This window comes from Macrotis lagotis, chromosome 3, assembly GCF_037893015.1.
Source record: "Macrotis lagotis isolate mMagLag1 chromosome 3, bilby.v1.9.chrom.fasta, whole genome shotgun sequence".
NCBI lineage: Eukaryota > Metazoa > Chordata > Mammalia > Peramelemorphia > Peramelidae > Macrotis > Macrotis lagotis.
In genome coordinates, this window is record NC_133660.1 from 24,079,605 (window position 1) to 24,102,156 (window position 22,552).

General features: G+C 36.9%; 1 protein-coding gene across 1 annotated transcript in view; it reads right to left on the bottom strand.

The window, feature by feature from the left end:
• Positions 1-568: 568 nt before the first annotated feature.
• Positions 569-22,552, bottom strand: part of NDNF (neuron derived neurotrophic factor) — a 55,131-nt gene continuing 33,147 nt past the window's right edge. Inside the window, exons 2-4 of the mRNA XM_074228335.1 lie at positions 13,053-13,241; positions 10,717-10,841; positions 569-5,371 (exon numbers count right to left, since the gene is read on the bottom strand). Of these exons, the coding sequence (XP_074084436.1) occupies positions 3,975-5,371; positions 10,717-10,841; positions 13,053-13,240 (1,710 nt within the window). The 5' untranslated portion in view covers position 13,241 and the 3' untranslated portion in view covers positions 569-3,974. The remainder of the gene's footprint in view (positions 5,372-10,716; positions 10,842-13,052; positions 13,242-22,552) is intronic.

The window sequence follows — 22,552 nt, forward strand, 5'->3', positions numbered from 1 at the left end:
TCAATTTAATGATCCCCCTTTTTTTGCTTTTGTTTTTTTTGGGGGGTAGACAGGAGGTTAAATGACTTGCCCAAGGTCACACAGGTAATTATTAAGTGTCTGAGGTCAGATTTGAACTTAGGTCCTCCTGATTCCAGGGCCAGTGTGTTCTATCCACTGCACAACCTAGCTGCCCCTCCATTAATTGCTCTTTTTTTAAAAATTTTTCAAGGCAATGGGGTTAAGGGGCTTGCCCAAGGCCACATGGCTAGGTAATTATTAATGTCTGAGCTTGGATTTGAACTCAGATACTCCTGACTTCAAGGCCAGTGCTCTATCCACTGTGTCACCTAGCCACCTCAATGGCCCACTTTTTAAGAATTATTTATTTAGTTCATAATAACTTTGTGAGGCTATAGGGATGATCATTACTATTATCTTTAAATCATAGTAAAGGAATCTAAAAAGAAATTGATATTACTGAAAGATATATCTGACACTATCATTTCCTTACTCAAAAGTTTTCTATATTTCCTATTAAAATAAAAAAATAAATTAAATGAAAACTCTGAACTTTACATGGCTCCCAACTACCTCTCAAGTTTTACATTTTTATTCTTCACACCCTCTCCAGTATAGTCAGACTACTGTTCTCAGACATAACATTGTATTTCCCACTTTCAGGTTTCTGAGCTCCATGTCCAGAATGCTCTCCCTCATCACCTCCATCTTGTAGTCCTTCCTTCAAATCATAGTGCAGGCACCATCTCCAACACAAGGTATCTCTTCATCTCCCATGTTTTTAGTGCTTTTTCTCTCTTGGAAATACCATGAACTATTTTATACTTAACTCATCTATATAGATGTTCCATGCTTTCCAGTCCCACAAATCCCAACCTTTGGTGAAGTCCATTGGGAAGAAAGGGGCATTTTTTTTTTCTTCATCACTAGGAAAAATGCTTTGCATAAAATAGGGCTTGAAAGATGGTTGCTTAATTGAATCAATCAAAGTTTCATCTTTAATACCTGACATAGTTCAGATTCAAAATCAACTTTTTGTTTGTGAAGACCAAAGTCTTTCCCATTCTTTGACACCATTTTGCTTCCTTTAAATGAAAGTGAGGAATGGAATGAACATTTTTTTTCTGATCTTTGGCAAGCACCAAAGGTCAACTAAATTAAATTTTCTGCCACTCCCATCATAATGTATGTAGTCTGGAAACCAAACCTGAAGGTTTGGTTCTCACTGTATCATGTAATATGACTCCTGAAGGTACTATGAGAAATTCTCTCTATCACCTGAGAATTGTTCTATAAGATATTCTTGGAACAAGTAGGTAGTACTAACCCTAGAATCAGAACCTGAATTCAAATTCAGCCCCAGCCATTTGACACTTACTAGCTGTATGAACTTGGAAAAGTCTCTTAACCCTCATTGCCTTGCTTCCAGGGCCATCTTCAGTCATCCTGATTCATATCTGTCCACTAGATATAATAGATGCCTCTGGAGGAGAAAGTGAGACTGGTGACTTAGTACAGCACCCCCTTACACAAATATAATTCTTGTGCTTGTCAGGACATCAGCTCCCTGATGTCAGCATCTTCTTTGAAAACAAAGGACAAACATCATCATCATCATCATCATCATGATCATCATTATTTTGCTTTACTGCTGATCCATATCTAGCCAAGTGGTTCTAGGGTTAAAAATGAGTCTGGTGACATAGTGCAGCATCCCCTCATCCCCAATTCATTTGCTTATCCAGGCATCACTTCCCTGATGCCAATCTTCTTTTCTTTTTTTAGGTTTCTGCAAGGCAATGGGCTTGCCCAAGGCCACACAGCTAGGTAATTATTAAGTGTCTTAGGTCGGATTTGAACCCAGGTGCTCCTGACTCCAAGGCCGGTGCTTTATCCACTGCACCACCTAGCCTCCCCAATGCCAATCTTCTTTAAGAACAAAAGACAAACATCATCATAAGAATCTCAACTATGGGAAAAAATAAGGCTAGGAGAGTGATTTTATAATTACAGATAAGCATTCAAAGTAATACCAATGATGTAATGTTTAGAATCAAAAAATCTTAGAGCTAGGAGAAACTATCTAACTACTTCATTTTACAGAGATGGCAATTGAATTCCAGAGATTGAAGCTAGTTAATGATAGGACTGAATTTAGAATCCACGCAGCTAGATTACACAACATATAGAGCCACTGGATATAGTTAGAAATATCTGAGTTCAAATCCACTTTTAGAAACTTCCTACCTGTGTGACCCTGGATAAATCATTTCCTAATTGTCTGTTACCGTTTCCTCACCAATACAATGGAGATAATAATAGCCCTTACTTCCCAGGTATATTGTGAAGATCAAATGAAATAATATTTGCCAAGTGTTTTTCAAACCTTAAAATATTATATGAATGCTGTGTTATTCAGTTGGTTTTCAGGAGTGCTTGACTCCTGATGACCCCATTTGAGGTTTTCTTCACAAAGAAACTGATGTGATTTGCTTTTTCCTTTTCCAATTCATTTTACAGCTGAAGAACTGAGGCAAACAAGATTAAGTGACTTCCCCAAGGTCACACAGCTAGTATTTGATGCCAAATATGAACTTAGAAAGATGAATTTTCCTGACTCTGGGTTCAGTGCTTTCTCTACCATGCCATCTAACTGCCCCACATTAGTGGTTCATATTAATGTTAGCCATTAGTATAGTGATTCTCCCCACCCCCACCCCATGCTCTTTAGGTTCCATATACATGGGGATCAACTATGTGATTCCAGAAATTTCTTTCTATTACAAGGTTCTAAATTTTGCCCTAATCTTAATCTATCTTCTAAGAAATTGCTCCAGAATTATAATAAAATTATATTTAAAATAAAAGTAATAATGATTCCTGTAATTTTTCCATTATTTAACACAGGCTCAGTTGGAAGTGATTGACTTGTTGTATCCAGGAAATCAAAATGATCATTTGCTAATATTGAATTAAAAAGTGTAAATGCCTTTGAACATCCATCTGTCCTTAAAGACAGATGTTAGAATGGGAACCATTTTAAGTTCTGAGCAATATTTGTTTAATGTTTGTTGAGCTACATTGTCTGGCTGAAAGGTCTGGTCCTTTTACCAATTATTTAGAAGAGTTCTCAACTTCCACAGCAGCTGGCTTCTGTTCAATGTCAAATTACACATCTTAACAGCTTTTGTTAATGCATCCATAACTTGAGGAAGACTTAACATGCCTTCTTAACTAAAAGGAAAAAAACTATCTTAGGGCCACATTACAGAAAGGCTGAGTAGAAATTTCATTCCACTGGGAGGCTGTTTTTCCTATTAGAATACAATGAGGGAAGGAGGAATATATAATCTAAGATTTTTAATTTTATGTACAGGTATATAAGATGTGTCAGCTTTGTACATGGTAGAGCATTTTAACATTGAACTCGATCAGATAGGAATTTGGAATTGTGATGAAAGCTTCCAGAGTACAGGCTGATATTAGGTTGGTAATTAGACATGACAAGAATTTAATAGTTTACAGTAATAAAACACCAACATTTAAAACAAGACTTTATAAAATAATTTACAGACAATCTAGGATCTACAGAGAGCGTTTGCATGTGTGTGTGTGTATGAGCCTAAGGAGTGGATCTTTCAGAGTTGGTAGTAATAAGATAATTTAGAAGCAGTTCATGCAATGTGAGGGCAAAGGATAGCAGGAGATTCTTTCCATGGTTCCTGCAGCTGTTGATGTAAACCAAGAGTCCAGTGGGGAGTTGGACCACCCGGTAGTACCATCCAGGAGCACCTGGCCCAGCCCCATATGATAATGGCATAGGTAAACATAAATATACAAGTTGAAATCTTTTCTTACACAGAACCATAGGGGCCACAACTTCCCTCAGCTGTGTGATAGTCAATTGTTTACACGTAAAGTAGGATATTGTCCATCTCAAACTTCCCCAAAGTTTATTTCTTGATGCAATGTCACTAGCAGAATTTTCTTGTTTTCACGACTTTACTCAGGTATTTTACTGAGTGCCCTCCATGCCCAATGACATAAACATCAATAAGGTAGGATCGGCCAGGCTGGAGGCCTTTAATTGTTTCAGTGGTTACTGCCTTCTGTAAGTTTTGACTGTGAAAATACTTACAGAGAACCTTCTCTGATTTCTTTCTCGTTTCTGGTCCTAGGCACTGGTTCTGTTCTCTTTTCTTTTGGTTTTCATTGTAGTTGTCATCCACTTCCTTTCTATAGATGCAAAACTTGTTCCTTTCCTGAGTGCCCAACCAGGCCACTGTGGCCGAAGAACATGTGCGGAGTTTGTCGAAGGCCTTGATTCTTGTATCTTCAGGGAGGGAGGGGAATGACTGCTTATTGAGCCGTGTGGTCGCCAGAATCTTCAGCATGGAGGCGCCTTTCTTGTTTCCTTTCAGCTTAATGAGATACTTGGCTTTTGGTTTTCCCCTAAGCTGAAACTGATGGACACCTTCCACATTCTGGGATAAAAGAAGTTTCCCATCTCTCCTGACTTGGATCTGAATGATGTCCAGGCAGGAGTGGACTAGAAAAGTGACTTTTTGATGGGATGAGACAGGAGCAAACCGGAGAAACTTGGTGCCCTTCCTCTTGATGAAGACATCAGTGACTTTCCCATCTTTGAGGTCCACTGTCTTCTGCTTGGCTTCCTCTTTGGTTCTGGCAAAGGTGCCAATGTAAGCAGTACTTGTGTTGCTGGGCACTTTGACAACAAACACATCAAAATAATACTGTGTGTCAGGTTTCAGGTCAGACACTGTATAGATATTCTTGTTCCCAATGCAGATTTTCTGAATGTCCATTTTGGCTTTGGAGTAGATATGCCTCCCCAGCTTGGCAACCGGCTTGCCTGAGAAGCCCCGCTCTCTGCCAGGACCATTTTCTGAAGGAAATCCAAAATGGGCAAAGTCAAATGGGCTAAAATCCAGGCCAGGCTTGGGTGCCATCATAAAGGCATCATCAGCAGTCATCTTGGCCTCAACTGCACAGAGGCTCTTGAAGTTATGCTCTCTGTTGATGACCACACAATACTGAATGGGCTGTTTGAGCAATGAAGCAGTAGGGCTGGGTTTCCATACCAAAGTCACTGTGGTGTGCCCCAGAGAGGTAACATCTACTCGTGGGTCATAGGGCAACTCAGGGTAGGGTTGGTCAGACTCTGGTGTAGTAGTGGCATAGACTTTAAAATGAGTATCCTTCTCGGTGGAGAGAAGCTCCAATTGGTACAAGCCGGATGGCGAACTTGAAGATATAAAAGATTCCACATCATTTCCTTTATAGGAGAATAACTCAGTGCCATCTTCATTAATTATCTGCTGCTTTTGCTGCTCAAGTGGCTCTGGTTCACCTAGAAAAAGACAAGCAGAGACATATTTTAAAAGACATGTTGTCTCATGCCTCTTACAGCATAAGAAAAATTACCCATTTTTGGCAGTTAATAGGCAAATATATGAAAAATACAGCTAGATTCTAGCACAACAAACTCAGTTTAAATCCCCCAGTTTTGGTATTTAGGGGCTGAGTGACTTTGACCAAGTCACTTGGCTTTTATCTGACTTATTCCTTGCTCTTCAAAATGAAGAGAGTTGAACAAAATTATCCTTACCATTCATTTCCAGTTTTAACCTCTAATGATTTAGGCCAAATACTGGCACTCTATAACTAGCAAGCTAAATCTGACCCATAGTCTTTTTTTTTTTTTTGGTATGGCTTGTGAATTAAGAATGTTATTACATTGACACCTGATATATGCATCAATTTCTATGGAAAAGGCTCCAAGAAGAACTAAGGAGGGAATAAAACAAAGGCTTTAAGTCATAGTTTGATCTCTATTTTTAGATGAAGATGGATTTATTTATTAAGATAGAAGATTGATAAATATTGTTTCTTGCAAGGCAATGGGGTTAAGTGACTTGCCCAAGGCCACATAGCTAGGTAATTATTAAGTGTCTGAGGCCAGATTTGAACTCAGATACTCCTGACTACAGGGCCTGTGCTCTATCCACTGCACCACCTCGCCGCCCCTGAAGATTGATAAATATTGCTTTTCAGTTGTGTCTGACTCTTCATGATCCTGTTTGGGCTTTTCTTGGCAAAGACACTGGAGTAGTTTGCCATTTCCTTCTCCAGCTCATTTTACTGTTGATTAATTGAGGCAAATAAGGTTAAGAGACTCTGGCCAAACTCACACAGTTACTAAGTGTCTAAGGTCATATTTGAACTCACAAAAACGAGTCTTCCTCATTCCAAGACTAGTACTCTATCAACTGTACCAACCAGCTGCCTCAGATAGAATGGAAGAAGAAGAAACAGAGACACAGAAAAAGATGTAGACATAAAATAACTGTGTCTGTGTCTTTGTGTGTGTGTGTGTGTGTGTGTGTGTGTGTGTGTGTGTGTGTGTGAAGAGAAAGAGAGAGAGAGACAGAGAGAGAGAGAGAGACAGAGAGACAGAGAGACAGAGAGAGAGACAAGGCAGCTAGATGTCTTTTAAATATGTCTCTGCTTGTCTTCTCTAGGTGAAATAGAGTGACATGAGCAGTAGAAGCAACAGTAAATAGAACACTGGATTTGGAATCAAGAAATCCTAAGTTTGAATTCTGCCTCCAACATTTATTTATCTGTGTGATCCTTGGAAGGTCATTTGATTTCACTCAGCCTCACTTTTCTCATTTATAAAATGGAGGGAAATAATAGCACCTACTTCACAAATGAAATAATACTTTTTTTTTAGATTTTTCAAGGCAATGGGGTTAAGTGACTTGTCCAAGGCCACACAGCTAGGTATTTATCAAGTGTCTGAGGCCTAATTTGAACTCAGGTACTCCTGACTCCAAGGCTGGTGCTCTAGTCACTGCACCACCTAGCCGCCCCCAATGAAATAATACTTTGTAAAATACTTTTTAAACATTAAATTGCTACAACAATATGATTTATTAAACAATTATTTAGTACATTATAATTTTATGGGTTAGACTTGAAGACCAAATCCAAATCATGAAATCTCTGATTTCAAAGGGAGTTCAGGAGACAGATGGTCAAACTTGTATATATGAATCAGATTTCTTCTCCCAGATAAGTGTGCAGGTTGGGGGTATGATACAAATGATATGCCAACAAAGAAGACTGATAAGGAGCTGTCAAATAGATAGGAGGAGAACCAGGAGAGAGAGAGAGAGATCATTAAATTTCAGAGAAGAGATGTCCAGAACAAGATGATAAACAGTGTCAAATGCCCGAGAGGGGTCAAGAAAGTTGAGGATTGTGAAAAAGTCATTGCACTGGACAATGAAGAGATCCCTGGTTATTTTGGAGGGTGCAGTTTCAACCAAACAATATGTTCAGAGGTCAGAGTACAATGAGTTTAGAAGAGATTGAGAAAAAACGGAAGAGATTGAGAAGAGAAAAAGTGGAGACAGCTTTGTCGAGAAGGAGAGAGATGGTAGTATGTTAGTTTCCAAGAATGGTTGGGTCAAGTGGAGGTTTTGTTTTTATTGTTGTTTGTTTTGTTCTATTTCTTTTTTTAAAGTTTTTGCAAGGCAATGGGGTTAAGTGGCTTGCCCAAGGCCACACAGCTAGGTAATTATTAAGTGTCTGAGGCCAGATTTGAACTCAGGTACTCCTGACTCTAGGACCAGGGCTCTATCGACTGCGCCACCTAGCCACCCCTAGTTCTATTTCTTAAAAATACAGTAAATATGGGTGTGTTTATAGGCAGGAGAAAAATTGAAGATAGAGGAGGGAGGTGATGGAAAGAGCAATATACTGGAGAGGATAAGAGGGAATAGGATGACTTATGCAAGTTGATGGGTTTATCTTTCTAAACAGTAGAGCTAAATCTTCATGTGAAACCAGAGTGAAGGGGAAGTAAAGTAAGATTTCTGAGGGATGTGTTGTGAGGAAGAGGGGAGAAAGCCTCTTAAAGAATGGCTTCGATTTTTATAGGGAAGTAGGGGCTTCTGGTCTTTAGCTCTGAGAGTGAGTGGAGAAAATCATGGGGAATCTGAAGAAAACAAGAGGGTTTAGAACAGTTTTGTGGTGATGGGGGAGTGAATTGATTAGGAATAAGAGGAAGAGTTGTCTTGTTGCAGCAAAGTCTCATTTGAGATTAGAAATCAAAATTTATAGTCAAGTCAGCATACACACTCACATAAATGCACACCAACACAAACTCATCCCTACAGGGTCCTATGTAGCAGTAACATAGTTGGAGAAGGAAATAATCTAATCTCCTTCATCAGTGGAGATTTACTCCCCCACCTGGAGAATTGGGTCCTATGAGCAGATAGCATTAATTTTTAGACTATTTTAGACTATATCTAACTTACGAATTTATATAATTGATTCAGGGATCAGCAAAGTTAATAAAGGATGGGCCATAGAGAAGAGACTAGATTGTGATTTCATTGACAAAGATAGCTCTCAGATGAAGTATTGACTTCTGCAAATGGTGGTTAGCATTGATTCTGCAACCTTTGTTTTTAGAAAACATATTAATAGAAAAATTAGAAATTTAGTGATTTACCAAGAGTCACACAGTTAATACATGTTAGGAGTATTTATAATTGTTATAATGACAATGAAAATAACCAATTGAAAATGGTCCCTTTATTTCAGAAAGACAGTCTTCATAATATCCTTCTAGACATGTGAATTGTTTCAAACATTCTGTAACATCATTTGGAGTTGGGTGAATAAAGTGTATAAAATGTCCATTTTATGCCCAGGGATTTCACTGCTAAGTATATGTTACAAGGAGAGTAAAGACAGTCATAAAGGTCCCATATATATCAGAATAGGTGATGTTGTGAATAGAGTGTGAAGTGTGGAGTAAAGAAGACTCATCTTGCTGAGTTCAAATCTGGTCTCAGACACTTACTAGTTATGTGACTCTGGGAAGTCCCTTAATCCTATTTGTATTAGTTTCCTGGACAATAAAATGTGCTAGAGAAGGAAATGGCCAACTCCTTTAGTATCTTTGCAAAGAAAACTCCAATCAGTTCACAAAGAGTTGGAAATTATGGAACAAATACACCAAAATATTCATAACAGCACTTTTTGTGGTAGCAAAGAACTAGAACCAAGATAGATGTTCCTAGATCAGAAAATGTCTAAACCAATCATCTAAAGAAAGAGGAACAATACAACTGCTCAGTGCAGAAGAAGAGGCCTGCAAGGCAGAAACCAAGGTCTGTGAGGTCACTCCAATGCCACACAGCTTGAGCAGCACTTTGTCTCAAGCCTCTGGAGACAAGTTAAGAAGGAACCATTATTTTCTCAAGAGGTTTCCATAATGGGTTCAAGTCATTCACTGGCACATACATAAGCATCAAAGCAGAAGGAAATCAATATTCTATCTACATCTGTGGAATCTAGCAAACCAGTAGAAGAAGACAAAATGTGGTGTCACGTGTACTAGGCTGGTACCAGTCAGCACTCAGATAACGTGGACTTATCTGATTTTAAGGAAAAGAGAGTTCAGTGCCTCCAGACAAATGAAGGTCACTTCACAATTTTTCCCTGAGCTACTCCATCCCACTAGCCATTTTATTACAATCTTATTCTATTTTAAGGACTGTGTTTTAATGACCAAATGGGTACTACTGAACATACAGAGATGGACACCTCACAAAAATTCTGTTACTAATCAATGTCATAAACAACTTTGATTCCAGAGGACAAGGGGGTGAAGACTGTTGCCAACCTTCTGTCAGAAGAGGTGGGGTCTAATGCTAACAGCCATGACCTAAGTAGTTATTTTGTCCAGTTAGAGATATTGGTTTTAAGGGAGTTGTTTCCTTTTTTAATTTTTTTTGAAAAATGGGGGGAGGGCAAGGAAGGTAGGAGGGAAAATCAAATTTTGTTCCTTGAAAAAATAAAATTAAATCTACTTTTAAAAATGGAAAGATGAAAACAAAGGAAGAAGCTATCGATAGAGAATACAGACAATCCTGTTATCTTTCAGATTCAGAGAAAATTGGGAGGACTTCTATGAAATGGCAAAGACTTAAGTAAACAGTACCAAGAAAACAAGATGCAATGCACATGAAAGAAAAAAAATAGAGGAAACTGAACGTCATACTAATCTCATCCCCATCTCAATGAAGAGATGATAATATGCATATTCCTACATCCTTTGCACAGTGGGTGAGATTATTGATGTGGAAGGATGATTAAGCTATCAAACTCCTTAAATATTTTGGTTAGTTTTGATGAGTGATTTTCCCCTGCCCTTTTTCTTTGTTATAAGGGATGGTTCTCTGTGTAGAATGTATATGGAAATGAAAATAACATATATATATATATATATATATATATATATATATGCCCCCCATATATATATTTGTAAGAGAGAGCAGAAAAGGGGTGGCTAGGTGGCATAGTGGATAGAGCACCAGCCCTGGAGTCAGGAGTACCTGAGTTCAAATACAGCCTCAGACACTTAATAATTACCTAGTTGTATGCAAGCCACTTAACCCCATTGCCTTGCAAAAACTAAAAAATAAAATAAAAAAGAAAGAGAGAGAGCAGAAGGTCCCTCTTTATGTCTGAAATGCTGACCAAAATTTTCTGAATCCATTCACCCTTGATGTTTTATCAGGGAGCTAAATGAACTGTCATCCTCTTAATGGGATGCCAATGGTTCAAGGTCTATCCAAGGGAGGAAGAGTAGCAATATGTTTTTTCCCTTACCTGAGCTTTCTCCACTGGCTTCCTCAGGCAGCTCTTGAAGACTTAACTTCCATTCCAAAGGTGCATCACATGGTGTTACTGTAACAGATAGAGGGGTGTTGTCTTCTTCAACCACAAAGAAATATCTAAGGAGTGAAAGAAACAAATTAATAAGCATTTATTAAATACCTACAGTTCGACAGGAACTGCATACTACTACAATCAATGAAACCATCCCTACTTTCAAGGAACTTACACTATGAGACTCTGCCATGGAACAACAGTGGAAGATAATAAGTGGTCAGCCCATATTCTCCAATGGCATCCCTTCAATATCAAGAAGTAAAAAAGTCCCCAGCCATACTGAATGGAACCCCTTTGGCAAATTTATGAAAGCCAACATGGAGGACAGTTTTTCTGGGATATGCAGGCATGTTTAAGCTACAGTCTGCCTCTTTGGAGGTCATAACCGCTTGGATGGAATTGAAGATTCATCAAGTGTGACAATGATAGCTTCAGTCTAGAAGTAACCTGCCTGGCTTCTGTCATCTGGATGACTTTCAATTTTGGGAGCTAAAACAGCACAATAACTCAAATATTTCTAAATATATGGTGACATAGATAAAAATGGCTTTGTATTTTCAAATTGAGGACTCATTATCAAAGGCATTGCTCAACAGAGAAGACATGGTTCATATGCCCAAAAGGCAACAAAAATGTGCATACCCTTTTATCCAGCAATACCACTATTGGGTCTATACCCTGAAGAGATGATGAAAAGGGTAAAAACATCACTTGTACAAAAATATCCATAGCATCCCTGTTTGTGATGGCAAAGAATTGGAAATTAAGTAAATGTCCTTCAATTGGGGAATGGCTTAGCAAACTGAAACCAGGAGGGATGGGAATTGAGGGAAGCCTGGAGGGATTTGCATGAACTGATGCTGAGTGAGATGAGCAGAACCAGAAAAACACTGTACACCCTAACAGCAACATGAGGGCAATGATTAACCTTGACTCGCTCATTCCATCAGTGTACCAGTCAGGGACAATTTGGGGCTGTCTGCAGTGGAGAATACCATCTGTACCAAGAGAAAGAACTGTGGAGTTTGAACAAAGACCAAGGACTATTACCTTAAATTTAGGGAAAAATCCTGCTATCTTATTGTCTGATCTTGCTATCTCTTTTACTTTATGTTTCTTCCTTAAGGATAGGATTTCTCTCTCATCACACTCAATTTGGATCAATGTACACCATGGAAACAATGTAAACAATGTAAAGAGGGAAGTAAGATTGGGGGAAAATTGTAAAACTCAAAATAAATAAAATCTTTAATAAAGAAGAAAAAAATTAAAAAAGTAAAAAAGGTAAAAAGTAAATTAAAGAAAAAGAAAACATAGTTCAGTGAAAAGAACCCTAGATCTAGATTTTGGGCTATGGGATGATGGACTCATCACAAGCTCTCTGAGTCTCATTGACTTATCTATAAGATAGGCATAATGTATCTACAACCATTTTGCTTGTTTAAAGAATGAAATTAAAATATAAGGAAAGAGCTTTGTGATCCTTAAAGTACTATACAGGAAGTAGGTTTTATTATTATTATTCCTATTTTACAGATGATGAAACTAAGGGAGAGAGACAAATGATTTGCTAAGGTTATACCTGAAGTTAGATTTGAACTCTGGTCTCCCTGACTCCAAATCCAATGCCCAAATTACTATGTAACCATTCTATCTCAATCAATTAACAAGTAAAACCAATGACAAATTATAGATATAAATATTAATAAAGTATAGATACAAGTTATCTTTATGAATTGTAGCTAGATAGATGACTAGACAAATGTTTGGATGAATAGACAGAAAGATATAGATATAGATGATAGAATTACAGATAGAAAAGGTAAAGTGAGAAAAATTGACAAAGCAGGCATTTTTATTATGTTTACTGTTTGCTTGGCACTGTGCTAAATTTTGATACTATAAAGAAAGGAAAAGTGTTCTTTGATCATCAAACCTAAGGTAACTTGGCAGCACACTTGCTAGAATAATGGACCTAGAGTCAGGAAGACCTGAGTTCAAATTCTGACTCATTTATCACCATGTCACACGAGGTATCCCTTGACTTTTGTTTACCTCAATTTCCTTATCTATAAAATGAGGACTCTAACAGTGCCCCCCTCCCAGGGTTGTTGTGAGAATCAAAGGGAAAACATGGAAAGGGGCTTTTTTACCTTTAAACATATATGCTAGGTTATTTATTATTATTATTTTTTTTAAATCAAATCTCAAATAGAATTTTCTATGGATGCTTTATGAAGATACAAGGATAGAGAGAACCACAGGGATGATACCTTTTTGATGTGTCCCTAAAGAGATAGCTGCTGATCTCAGCTCCATCTGGTAACATTGATGAATCATGAAACTGGGCTTTATCTTGGATCTGCATCTGGAACAGCTCTTCATCACGAGTTGGTAACTTCTGGGCCCAGGAAGCAAGGGGCCACAGCAACCAGAGCACACCCCAGTGAAACAGCACCATCCTACAAAGAGAGATAAGTTGTTGCTATTCAGTCATTTCTATGATGTCCAACTCTTCATGACCCCATTTGGGATTTTCTTGGCAAAGCTACTGGGGTGGTGTGTCATTTCCTTCTTCAACTCATTATCAGATGAGGAAACTGAGACAAATATGCAGAAGGGTAATATAGCTAGCTAAGTGTCTGAAACCAGGTTGGACCTTAGGAAGATGAATTTTCCTGACTCTAGACCCAGCACTATACCTACTGCAGTGCTCCCTAGCTGTCCTGAAGAGAAAGGAGAGGTCTGAAAGAATACAGCATGATTACAAAGTGCTGAGATGAGACCTTCTGAATTAGTCCCTAAAATTCCAGAATATGGACAGAGCCCCTAAATTCCTATTATATTTGTAATGAATACACACAGTGTCCCAAAAGGTAACTGATCTCATACTTTTGTCAATACAGTCACCTGTGGAATATGGAATACTCATCCAACATCTAAGTATTTTGATATCACATCTCAGTTATACAATGCATGATACATATTTTCTAGCTTTGTGTCTTCAATTAATTTAATGTGTCTTCCCTGACGTTATCCAAATTATTGATTAAGTCTAGCTTTAATCACAATGAGATCTCACAGGATCATAGATTTAGAGTTGCAAGGGTCTTAAGAGATCATTTCCTATCCTTCCCAAATTTGTAGATGAGGAAACTGAGGCAGGTACAAGTTAAGTGACTTGTTCAAGGTCATACTGCTAGGAAGGTTCAGAACAAGGATGTTAACCCAGTTCTTTCTGAATCCAAGTCAAACATTCCTCTGATTTACAGTTCATTAATCAAACAGGGGAATACTTTTTTTTAGAGAAACTGCTGTATATTCTTATTCCAGGTGAAAGAAGGTAATATTTTAATTGTAGGGACTTTTATAGAAAGGATATAGCCCAGGGGTGCATCTTTAATTGATTAGTTGGGTCAGTTTGATTTTTTAAATAAAATTTGATTTTTAAATAAAAATTTAGATATTTGAGTTCTATGATAATTTTTAAAATTAAATGTTTTTTCAATGAAAATCCTATCTCCTTTTCCATCTCCTTTACTACCCCATTGCAAAAGAAAATTAAGCATATAAATTTATATATATATATTTAAAGAACCAAATTCTCAAATTGGCTATGGGCTTCCCCACCCCCCCCCCCAACCCTGCCCAGAAAAAATATTCTTCAATCTACACTTCTTCAGAATTCATCCTCTCTGGCCTGAGATGAGTAGCAGATTTTCTGGACTCATGGTCAATCATTGCATTTAAAACAATAGAAACCATGAACAGATGAGCATCCCAATAGCTCTATGAAGTCAGTAGAAGAATTAATAATCTTCTGTTTTATAGTTTTATAGAAAACTGAGGCTACAAGTAATGATTATATGGCCAGCAAGTTCATTAGTGCCAGTGTTGGAGTCAAACCCTGATCTCTCCAGACTTGTATTCTAGTGCTCCCTCCATGATTCTATATGACCTCCATTGAGGAAGACCACCATTATAGTAGATATTATGGGGGGGAAAGTATTAGATCTGTCACTGGAATACCTAATTCTAAATTCCAGTCATACTACTTTCTGCTAATGTGACCATTCATTTCAGGTTTCCAGTCTTTACTTCTTCAATTTGTAAAATTCAGGGATTATATTAGATGATCTCTATAATTTTCTATGGCATCTAGGTGGCACAGCCTGGAGCCAGATGTGAGTTCAAATCTATCCTCAGATCCTTATTAGCAATGTGACCTTGGGCAAGTCAATTTGCCTCATTTGTAAAATGAACTGCAGAAGGAAATGACATATGACTCCACTATCTTTGCCAAGAAAATCCCAAACAGAATCACAAAGAGCTGGAAGTGACTAAATAGCATTCAACATTTTTTATATCAATGGACGGGTACAGGAACTTCCCTTAGCTATTCAAGCTTAATAATTACAAAAATGGGGGGTAGGAGTGGAGACAAACCGGAAATCAAACTCCCTTTGAATTTTTATTTCAGATGTTTCTCCTTGTATATGTCACCAAGAATGATGTTAAAAGCACTTTATTTTTCCTTTAAAGGGAAAATTGTTGTTTTATTTTTAAAAAATAAGTAAGAATGGGATAAATGTTCAGAGGGAGCAATGGAAACTTCTGGGGCAGGTATTCTTAATTTTTCTGGTGTCTTCTAGACCTCATAAGTAGTCAGATAAAACATAAGGACCCTTTTTCAGAAGGGCACAAAATACGTAAAAATACAAAAGATTACAAAGAAAACCAATTAAACTGAACTACAGTCACCATTTAAAAAAAATTACAGCCCACCTGAACTCTATCCATCTAGTCTACTAGGCCATAGAATAATTCCATTATCTGTACAGATGTGGTAACAAAGATTGACAATTGCACAAAGTTGGTGAAGGGTAGAATTAATGTCCTGTTCCTAGCTCTTGTTTTCACCAGAACCTAATAAGATTTGACAGGGAGAATGCAGGGCCTGCAGTGAGGCATTGGCTGTGGACATGGACAAGCCATTTAAACCTCTTTGAGAATCTTTCCCCAAGCATAAAATGAGGAAATTGGAATGAGTTGTTTGACATTTACTCCAACACCAGAATTATAATCTAGTAATTTCTTCATATAAATTAAACTTCCACTGGAAGTTTTGCTAGTCTACATCTATGTTTTTACCATTATCTGCTTTTGATTTTTTTCCACATATAGCTTCCTTGAAAACTAAGGTTGGTAAACCAGGAAGAGTTAAATCAGGGAAAGAAAATTATAGACCTATCTCTCTGATGAATATAGATGCAAAAATCTTATATAAAATCTTAACAAAACAGCTGCAAGAAGTAATCACTAGGATAATAGATTATGACCAAGTAGGATTTATCCCAGCAATGCTGGGTTGGTTCAATATTAGGAAAACTGTCAGTATAATTAATTATATCAATAACAAACCTATCAGAAATCATATGATAATATCAATAGATACAGAAAAAGCTTTTGACAAAATACAGCATCCATTCCTACAAAAAGCAATAGAGAGCATAAGAATAAATGGATTATTCCTTAGAATAATAAGTAGTATCTATCTGAAACCATCAATAAGCATTATATGTAATGGGGATAGGCTAGAGGCATTCCAAGCAAGAGGAGTGAGACAAGGGTGCCCATTATCACCAAAACTATTCAGTATCATACTAGAAATGTTAGCTTCAGCAATAAGAGAAGAAAAATAATTGAAGGAATTAGAATAGGGAAGGTGGAGACAAAACTCTAACTCTTTGTAGATGACATGATGGTATACTTAGAGAATCCCAAAAAATCATCTAAAAAAACTACTAGGAAATAATTAGCAACTTTAGCAAGGTTGCAAGATATAAAATAAACCCTCCTAAATCCTCTACATTTCTGTATATGACTAACAAGATGCAGCAGAAAGAGTTAAAAAGAGAAATCCCATTTAAAGTAATTTCAGACAATATAAAATACCTGGGAGTCTACCTGCCAAGGCAGACTCAGGAACTTTTTGAAAACAATTACAGAACACTTCTCACACACATAAAACCAGATTTAAATAACTGGGCAAATATCAACTGCTCATAGTTAGGCCAAGCTAAAATAATAAAAATGACAATTCTACCAAAACTAAGCTACTTGTTTAGTGCCCTACCAACAAAATTCAAAAAAAAAAATAATGAGTTAGAAAAAATTCTAAGTAAATTCATATGGAGAAATAAAAAGTCAAGAATTTCCAGGGATTCAGTGAAAAAAAAGTGCAAAAGAAGAAGGCTTAGCCTTACCAGATCTAAAAACATCAGTCATCAAAACTGTCTGGTATTGGCTAAGAAATAGAGTGGTCGACCAGTGGAATAGACTAGGTGAAATAGCAGGAAATGATTCTAATAATCTGCTGTGTGATAAACCCAAAGCGTCCAGCTATTGGGATAAAAACTCTCTCTTGAATAAAATCTATTGGGGAAAATTGTAAGTTTGTATGGCAGAACAACACTTCACACCCTATACCAAGATAAAATCAAAATGAATACAGGATTTAGACATAAAAAACAATATTATAAGCAAACTAGGAGATCAAGGAATAGATCATTTTGATTAACATTAAATTAAAAAGCTTTTGCACAGACAAAACCACTGTAACCAAGATCAAAAGAAATCTGGTAAGTTGGGAAACAATTTTTACAACTAGAATTTCTGACAAAAGACTCATTTCTAAAATATACAGAGAACTGAGTCAAAGTTTTAAAAAGACAAGCCATTTTCCAATTGACAAATGGTCAAAGGATATACAAAGGCTATTTACAGATGAGGAAATCAAAGCCATTCATAGTCATAAGAAAAACTGCTCTAAATCACTAATTATTAGAGAAATCCAAATTAAAGCATCTCTGAGGTACCACCTCACACTTCTCAGACTGGCCAATATGACCAGAAAGGGCAATGATCAATGTTGGAAGGGATGTGAGAAATTTGGGACACTAATGTATTGTTGGTGGAGCTGTGAACTCATCCAGCCTTTCCAGAGAGCAATTTGGATTTACACCCAAAGGGCAACAAAAATGTGCACACCCTTTTATTCAGTAATACCACTACTGGGTCTGTACCCTGTATAGATGATGAAAAATGATAAAAATATCACATACAAAATTATTCATGGCAGCTCCGTTTGTGGTAGCAAAAACTGGAAATTAAGTGAATGTCCTTCAATTGGGGAGCTTAACAAACTGTGGTATATGTATATCATGGAACACTATTGTTCTATTAAAAACCAGGAGGGATGGGAATTCAGGGAAGCCTGGAGGAATTTGCAAGAACTGATGCTGAGTGAGATGAGCAGAACCAGAAAAACATTGTACACCCTAACAGCAACATGGGGGTGATGGTCAACTTTATTGGACTTGCCCATTCTATCAGGCACAATATTGGGGTACCCGCAATGGAGAATATCTTCTGTATCCAGAGAAAGAATCATGGATTTTGAACAAAGACCAAAGACTATTACCTTTAATTAAAAAAAATCTTATTATATAATTTTGCTATCTCTCATACTTTATGTTTCTTCCTTAAGGATATGATTTCTCTCTCATCACACTCAATTTGGATCAATGTATACCACAGAAACAATGTAAAGACTGACAAATTGCCTTCTGTGTAGTGCCCTAATTTGGGGTGGGGAAGGGAAGCAAAATTAGGGGGAAAATTGCAAACTTCAAAATAAATAAAATCTTTCTTAATAAAAGAAAAGTATAGTAAGTTTGGAATCATTAAGCATTAACTTTGTCATATTGTCTTTCTCCTTCTAACTAATCTGATGACTGATAAAGACCTTTACCCTAATAATTCAACATTTTATATACTTTAAGGTATTTTCAAAGTGTTTCCTATATTAGTGATCTCTAAAAATATAATTATTTCCTTTCTTCCTTTCTTTCCAGTGTCCATTCTAATAGACATCCTATTAGACATGATGTCAAATTAGAACTTAAATAAAAAGATATTCTTCTGAAATTCATATATTATTGAAAAAAACTTATTGCCTTCTCCCTTCTACAGCAGTGGATAAAAATTAATTAGGTCAAAGGCTGATTTATTATTTTACAGAACATATCTAAGAAACTATAAACATTAATATTATTTGGCATTTATATATCTTTGATTTAAAATAAAATTTTACTTTGATCATCTTTAAAAGCAGATCTATATATTTAATTAATTTCTTCTACAAAATTAAAGTGTTTTCTTGCTATCAGTCACTATGTGTAAGCACCAGATACTGCAATTATTAAATGTGAGCATTGAGCACTTCAAATAATGATGTAAAAACATTTCTTCTTAAGAACAAATCCAAAGTAAAGTGGAGAGTTTTCATCTCTAGGATTGCAAAAGTGCCCTCTAATGGCTTATTCTTTCCTCTTTCTGATTTTATTTTCTCTTGGTAAATCAAGAAGAAAATGTATCTAGATTTTATTAAACTCTTAATCCTTTTTATTTTCCCTGTCCCCAATTTTGGTGAGTATGGAAAGTAAACTGGGAAAACAAGGAGTGATTGATCCAAGCATTTCTCCCCTATCTCCTCTTGGGTAGAAGTTGCAGAATTAAGCCAAATGTAATTTCTAGTTGAGCTGATTAGACCAAGGAGGTCCAATAATTAAAGTTTCACACTATGATCTAACGATCATTAACAAGCCCTCTAAGGAATTGCTTAGATAGAAAATTATGAAAAGAATAGAACCCCTAGTTGGATTAAAATCTTATTCTCATCTATAATATTAAAAACTCTTGTATTCTTTTTGGAAACTATATTTAAATTCTATCAAAACTAAACTTCCTGATAGAGTCAGAAAGCTCCATTATGGGCACATGAAGTGAAAAGGGCTCCCTCACCTACATCTTGAGCATCACTTTATCTGTAATCATTTTACTCCTTAATGATTGACTTATTCAACACAATCCATTTTGTTGGCTGTAAACACATAGGCTAAAACTTGGGAAGAAAACACCCTGGGTTCCAAGGGAATGATATGGGAAGGGCCTTTTGTTTCCTAGTATTTCCACTTGTCAGTTTTCTATCAGGAATATGCATTTGTAAGCAAGTCAACTCAGGATATCAGAATATAAGAGGAGAAATATGGGTCCTCATTCTTTGAGACTGACACAAAATATGATAGGTATAGATACTATAGTAATAGTATATATATAATAAGAAACAGATAAGACTACCAGGTCCTACAGGTACAAGACTACTAGAAGAATAAAGAATCAATAGCTATAAGGTCATAGTAACCAGAGGAGAAACTGAGTCATGTAAATGTACAACTAGTAGAAATATTACCAGGATAATCATGCCTAACCCAGCCTAGATGGAGAGGACTTCTTCCCCTCCCTATCATGAAATTATGCAATTATTTTTATTTAATTTATTTGTGCATGTGCTATTCCTTCCCCACTCCCTCACCAATTTTGATAATGGGTAAACTCCTTGGGGGTAGAACTATTTCATTCCCATCTATGTATCTCCAGTAATAACAGTGCCAGGCTCCCTGAAGATAGGAAGGAAATAAGCAATAATTTATCTACCTACAATGTGATAGGCACTATGCCAAGTGCTTTATAAGAATTAACTCATTTGATCACCATAAAATCCCTATTTTATAATTAAAGAAACTGAGACAGAGAAAAGTTAAGAATGTTCTCAAAGTCACACAACTAGTAAATCTCTGAAGTCACATTTAAATTCAAGTACTGCTGACTCCAGGCCTGGTCTGCTATCCACTGCCCCACCAAATTGCCAATAGAGAATTTGTTGGATCATACTGATGCCCACCAATGATAGTTGAAGAGGATAAACAAAAATGAAGAATGATAAGATGATTATTTTGGTGACATTTGGGGATAGAATAAAAGAATAGTTAACCCTACGAATGTCAGGGGGGAGGTAGAGTCAGCAAGACATGATTTCCTGAATAATGTCTTGAAGCAGAAGGAAGTGGAATGCCAACATTGTATCAGTAGCCACTTTGGTCACCATTGGTTTTGACTGAAGTGATTCTTATTCCATATTCTGCATGTTCCTCAAGACCTCAGTGACTACAAAATGAGGGAAGACCAAGGAACAATATCTCTAATCTAATAGAGGAGTTAGGGAAAATATATCTTTGAAATACAGTGGTCCAAACATCCTCTCACTCTTTATGCCTTTGATTCCTTAAAAGCTATCAGAGACATTAGCAACTCAAAATGAACAGATTTTAAAAATATGGAATGCCAAAGTGTAATAGAAAAGGGCATGAATGATGTGGCTAGGTGGTGTAGTGAATAAAGCACCGGCCTTGGAGTCAGGAGTACCTGGGTTCAAATCCGGTCTCAGACACTTAATAATTACCTAGCTGTGTGGCCTTGGGCAAGCCACTTAACCCCATTTGCCTTGCAGAAACCTAAAAAAAAGGGCATGAATGATCATGAAGAGGCTGCAACACAGAATTTCATGGAAGAAGGACAAAAGAGATATTACCAGGGAGATGGGTGAGGAAAGGAAAGTGGACCAATCACAATGCAGTGAGCCCAAGGTAAATGACTTGCCCAAGACCATACAATGAGTATGTGTAATTGGAAGTCATGAATTCTTAATTCTGTGGCAATCTCTTTATATACTACTGCTTCAATTTATTACCAGAAAACCTAATCCGATTCTTAAAAGTGAATTGTTATTGATTCGAAATCTACAAGATTTAGGAAATGGTGTTAAATCCAGGGCTATGTCCAGTCATCCTGATTCATTTCTGGTCACTGGACCCACTTGGTTCTGGAGAAGAAAGTGAGGTGGGTGATTTGACACAATACCCCCCTCACTCAAATCCAATTCACATGCTTGTCATGGCATCACCACTCTGATATCATAGTCTTTTTTGAAAATGAAGGACAAAACCTCACATCAGAAGATGGTTGAACTTGGAGTTAAGGGATAAATCATAGTTCTTTGACCATCTGTTACCCTGGGAAAACCACTTTCCCAAAACAAAGAGGGGAGGAGGAAAAAGCAATGGTGGGAAAGCCTCATGTTGGAGTTGTTGCTTATGTTAAACTTTGACAGAAGCTAATGTAAACAGTAGGAGGTTAAGGAGGGTATAAGAGGAAAGGGATACATATGATGCAAAGTCACAAAGCTGAGAGATGATGGAATGCTGTGTTACTGTTTAAGTTTAGTATAAAAATGGAAATTTATATAAAAATAGGAAAGAAATATGATGTTTCATTTAATAGAATCACATTATTATATAACCATAGGATTCTAAAATCATGGATTTTCAACCGAAAGAGAACTTAGAGGCCACTGACTTCAATGTTTCATTTGACAGAGGAGGAAACTGAGACCCAGAGAGATTGTAATTTGCCAAGAGACACATAGCAGTAAGTGTCTGAGGTAGGATGTAAATTTAGGTCTACCTGACTACATAGGACCACATCTACTCTGTGTCCTAGCCTCTTCTACCTAAAAGATCTGAGAGACAAAGTAATATAGTGGATAGAGCATTGGATGTGGGGTCTGAAAAACCTGAATTCATTCAGATTCTATTCAATCTACTTGCTGGTTGAGCCATTTAATGTCCCCAGGCCTCAGTTTAGTAAGGATTGAACTCAATAGCAACTAAAGACCCCTCAAGTTAGAAATTGATGATACCTATGATCCTGCTGGTGATGCAGAGATTTGGATTAGGCCAAAAAAAATCAATCAACCTACATCTGACTTGGAAATGAAACTCTATGAACTTAGCTAGGTTGGTCCTTGTATGAT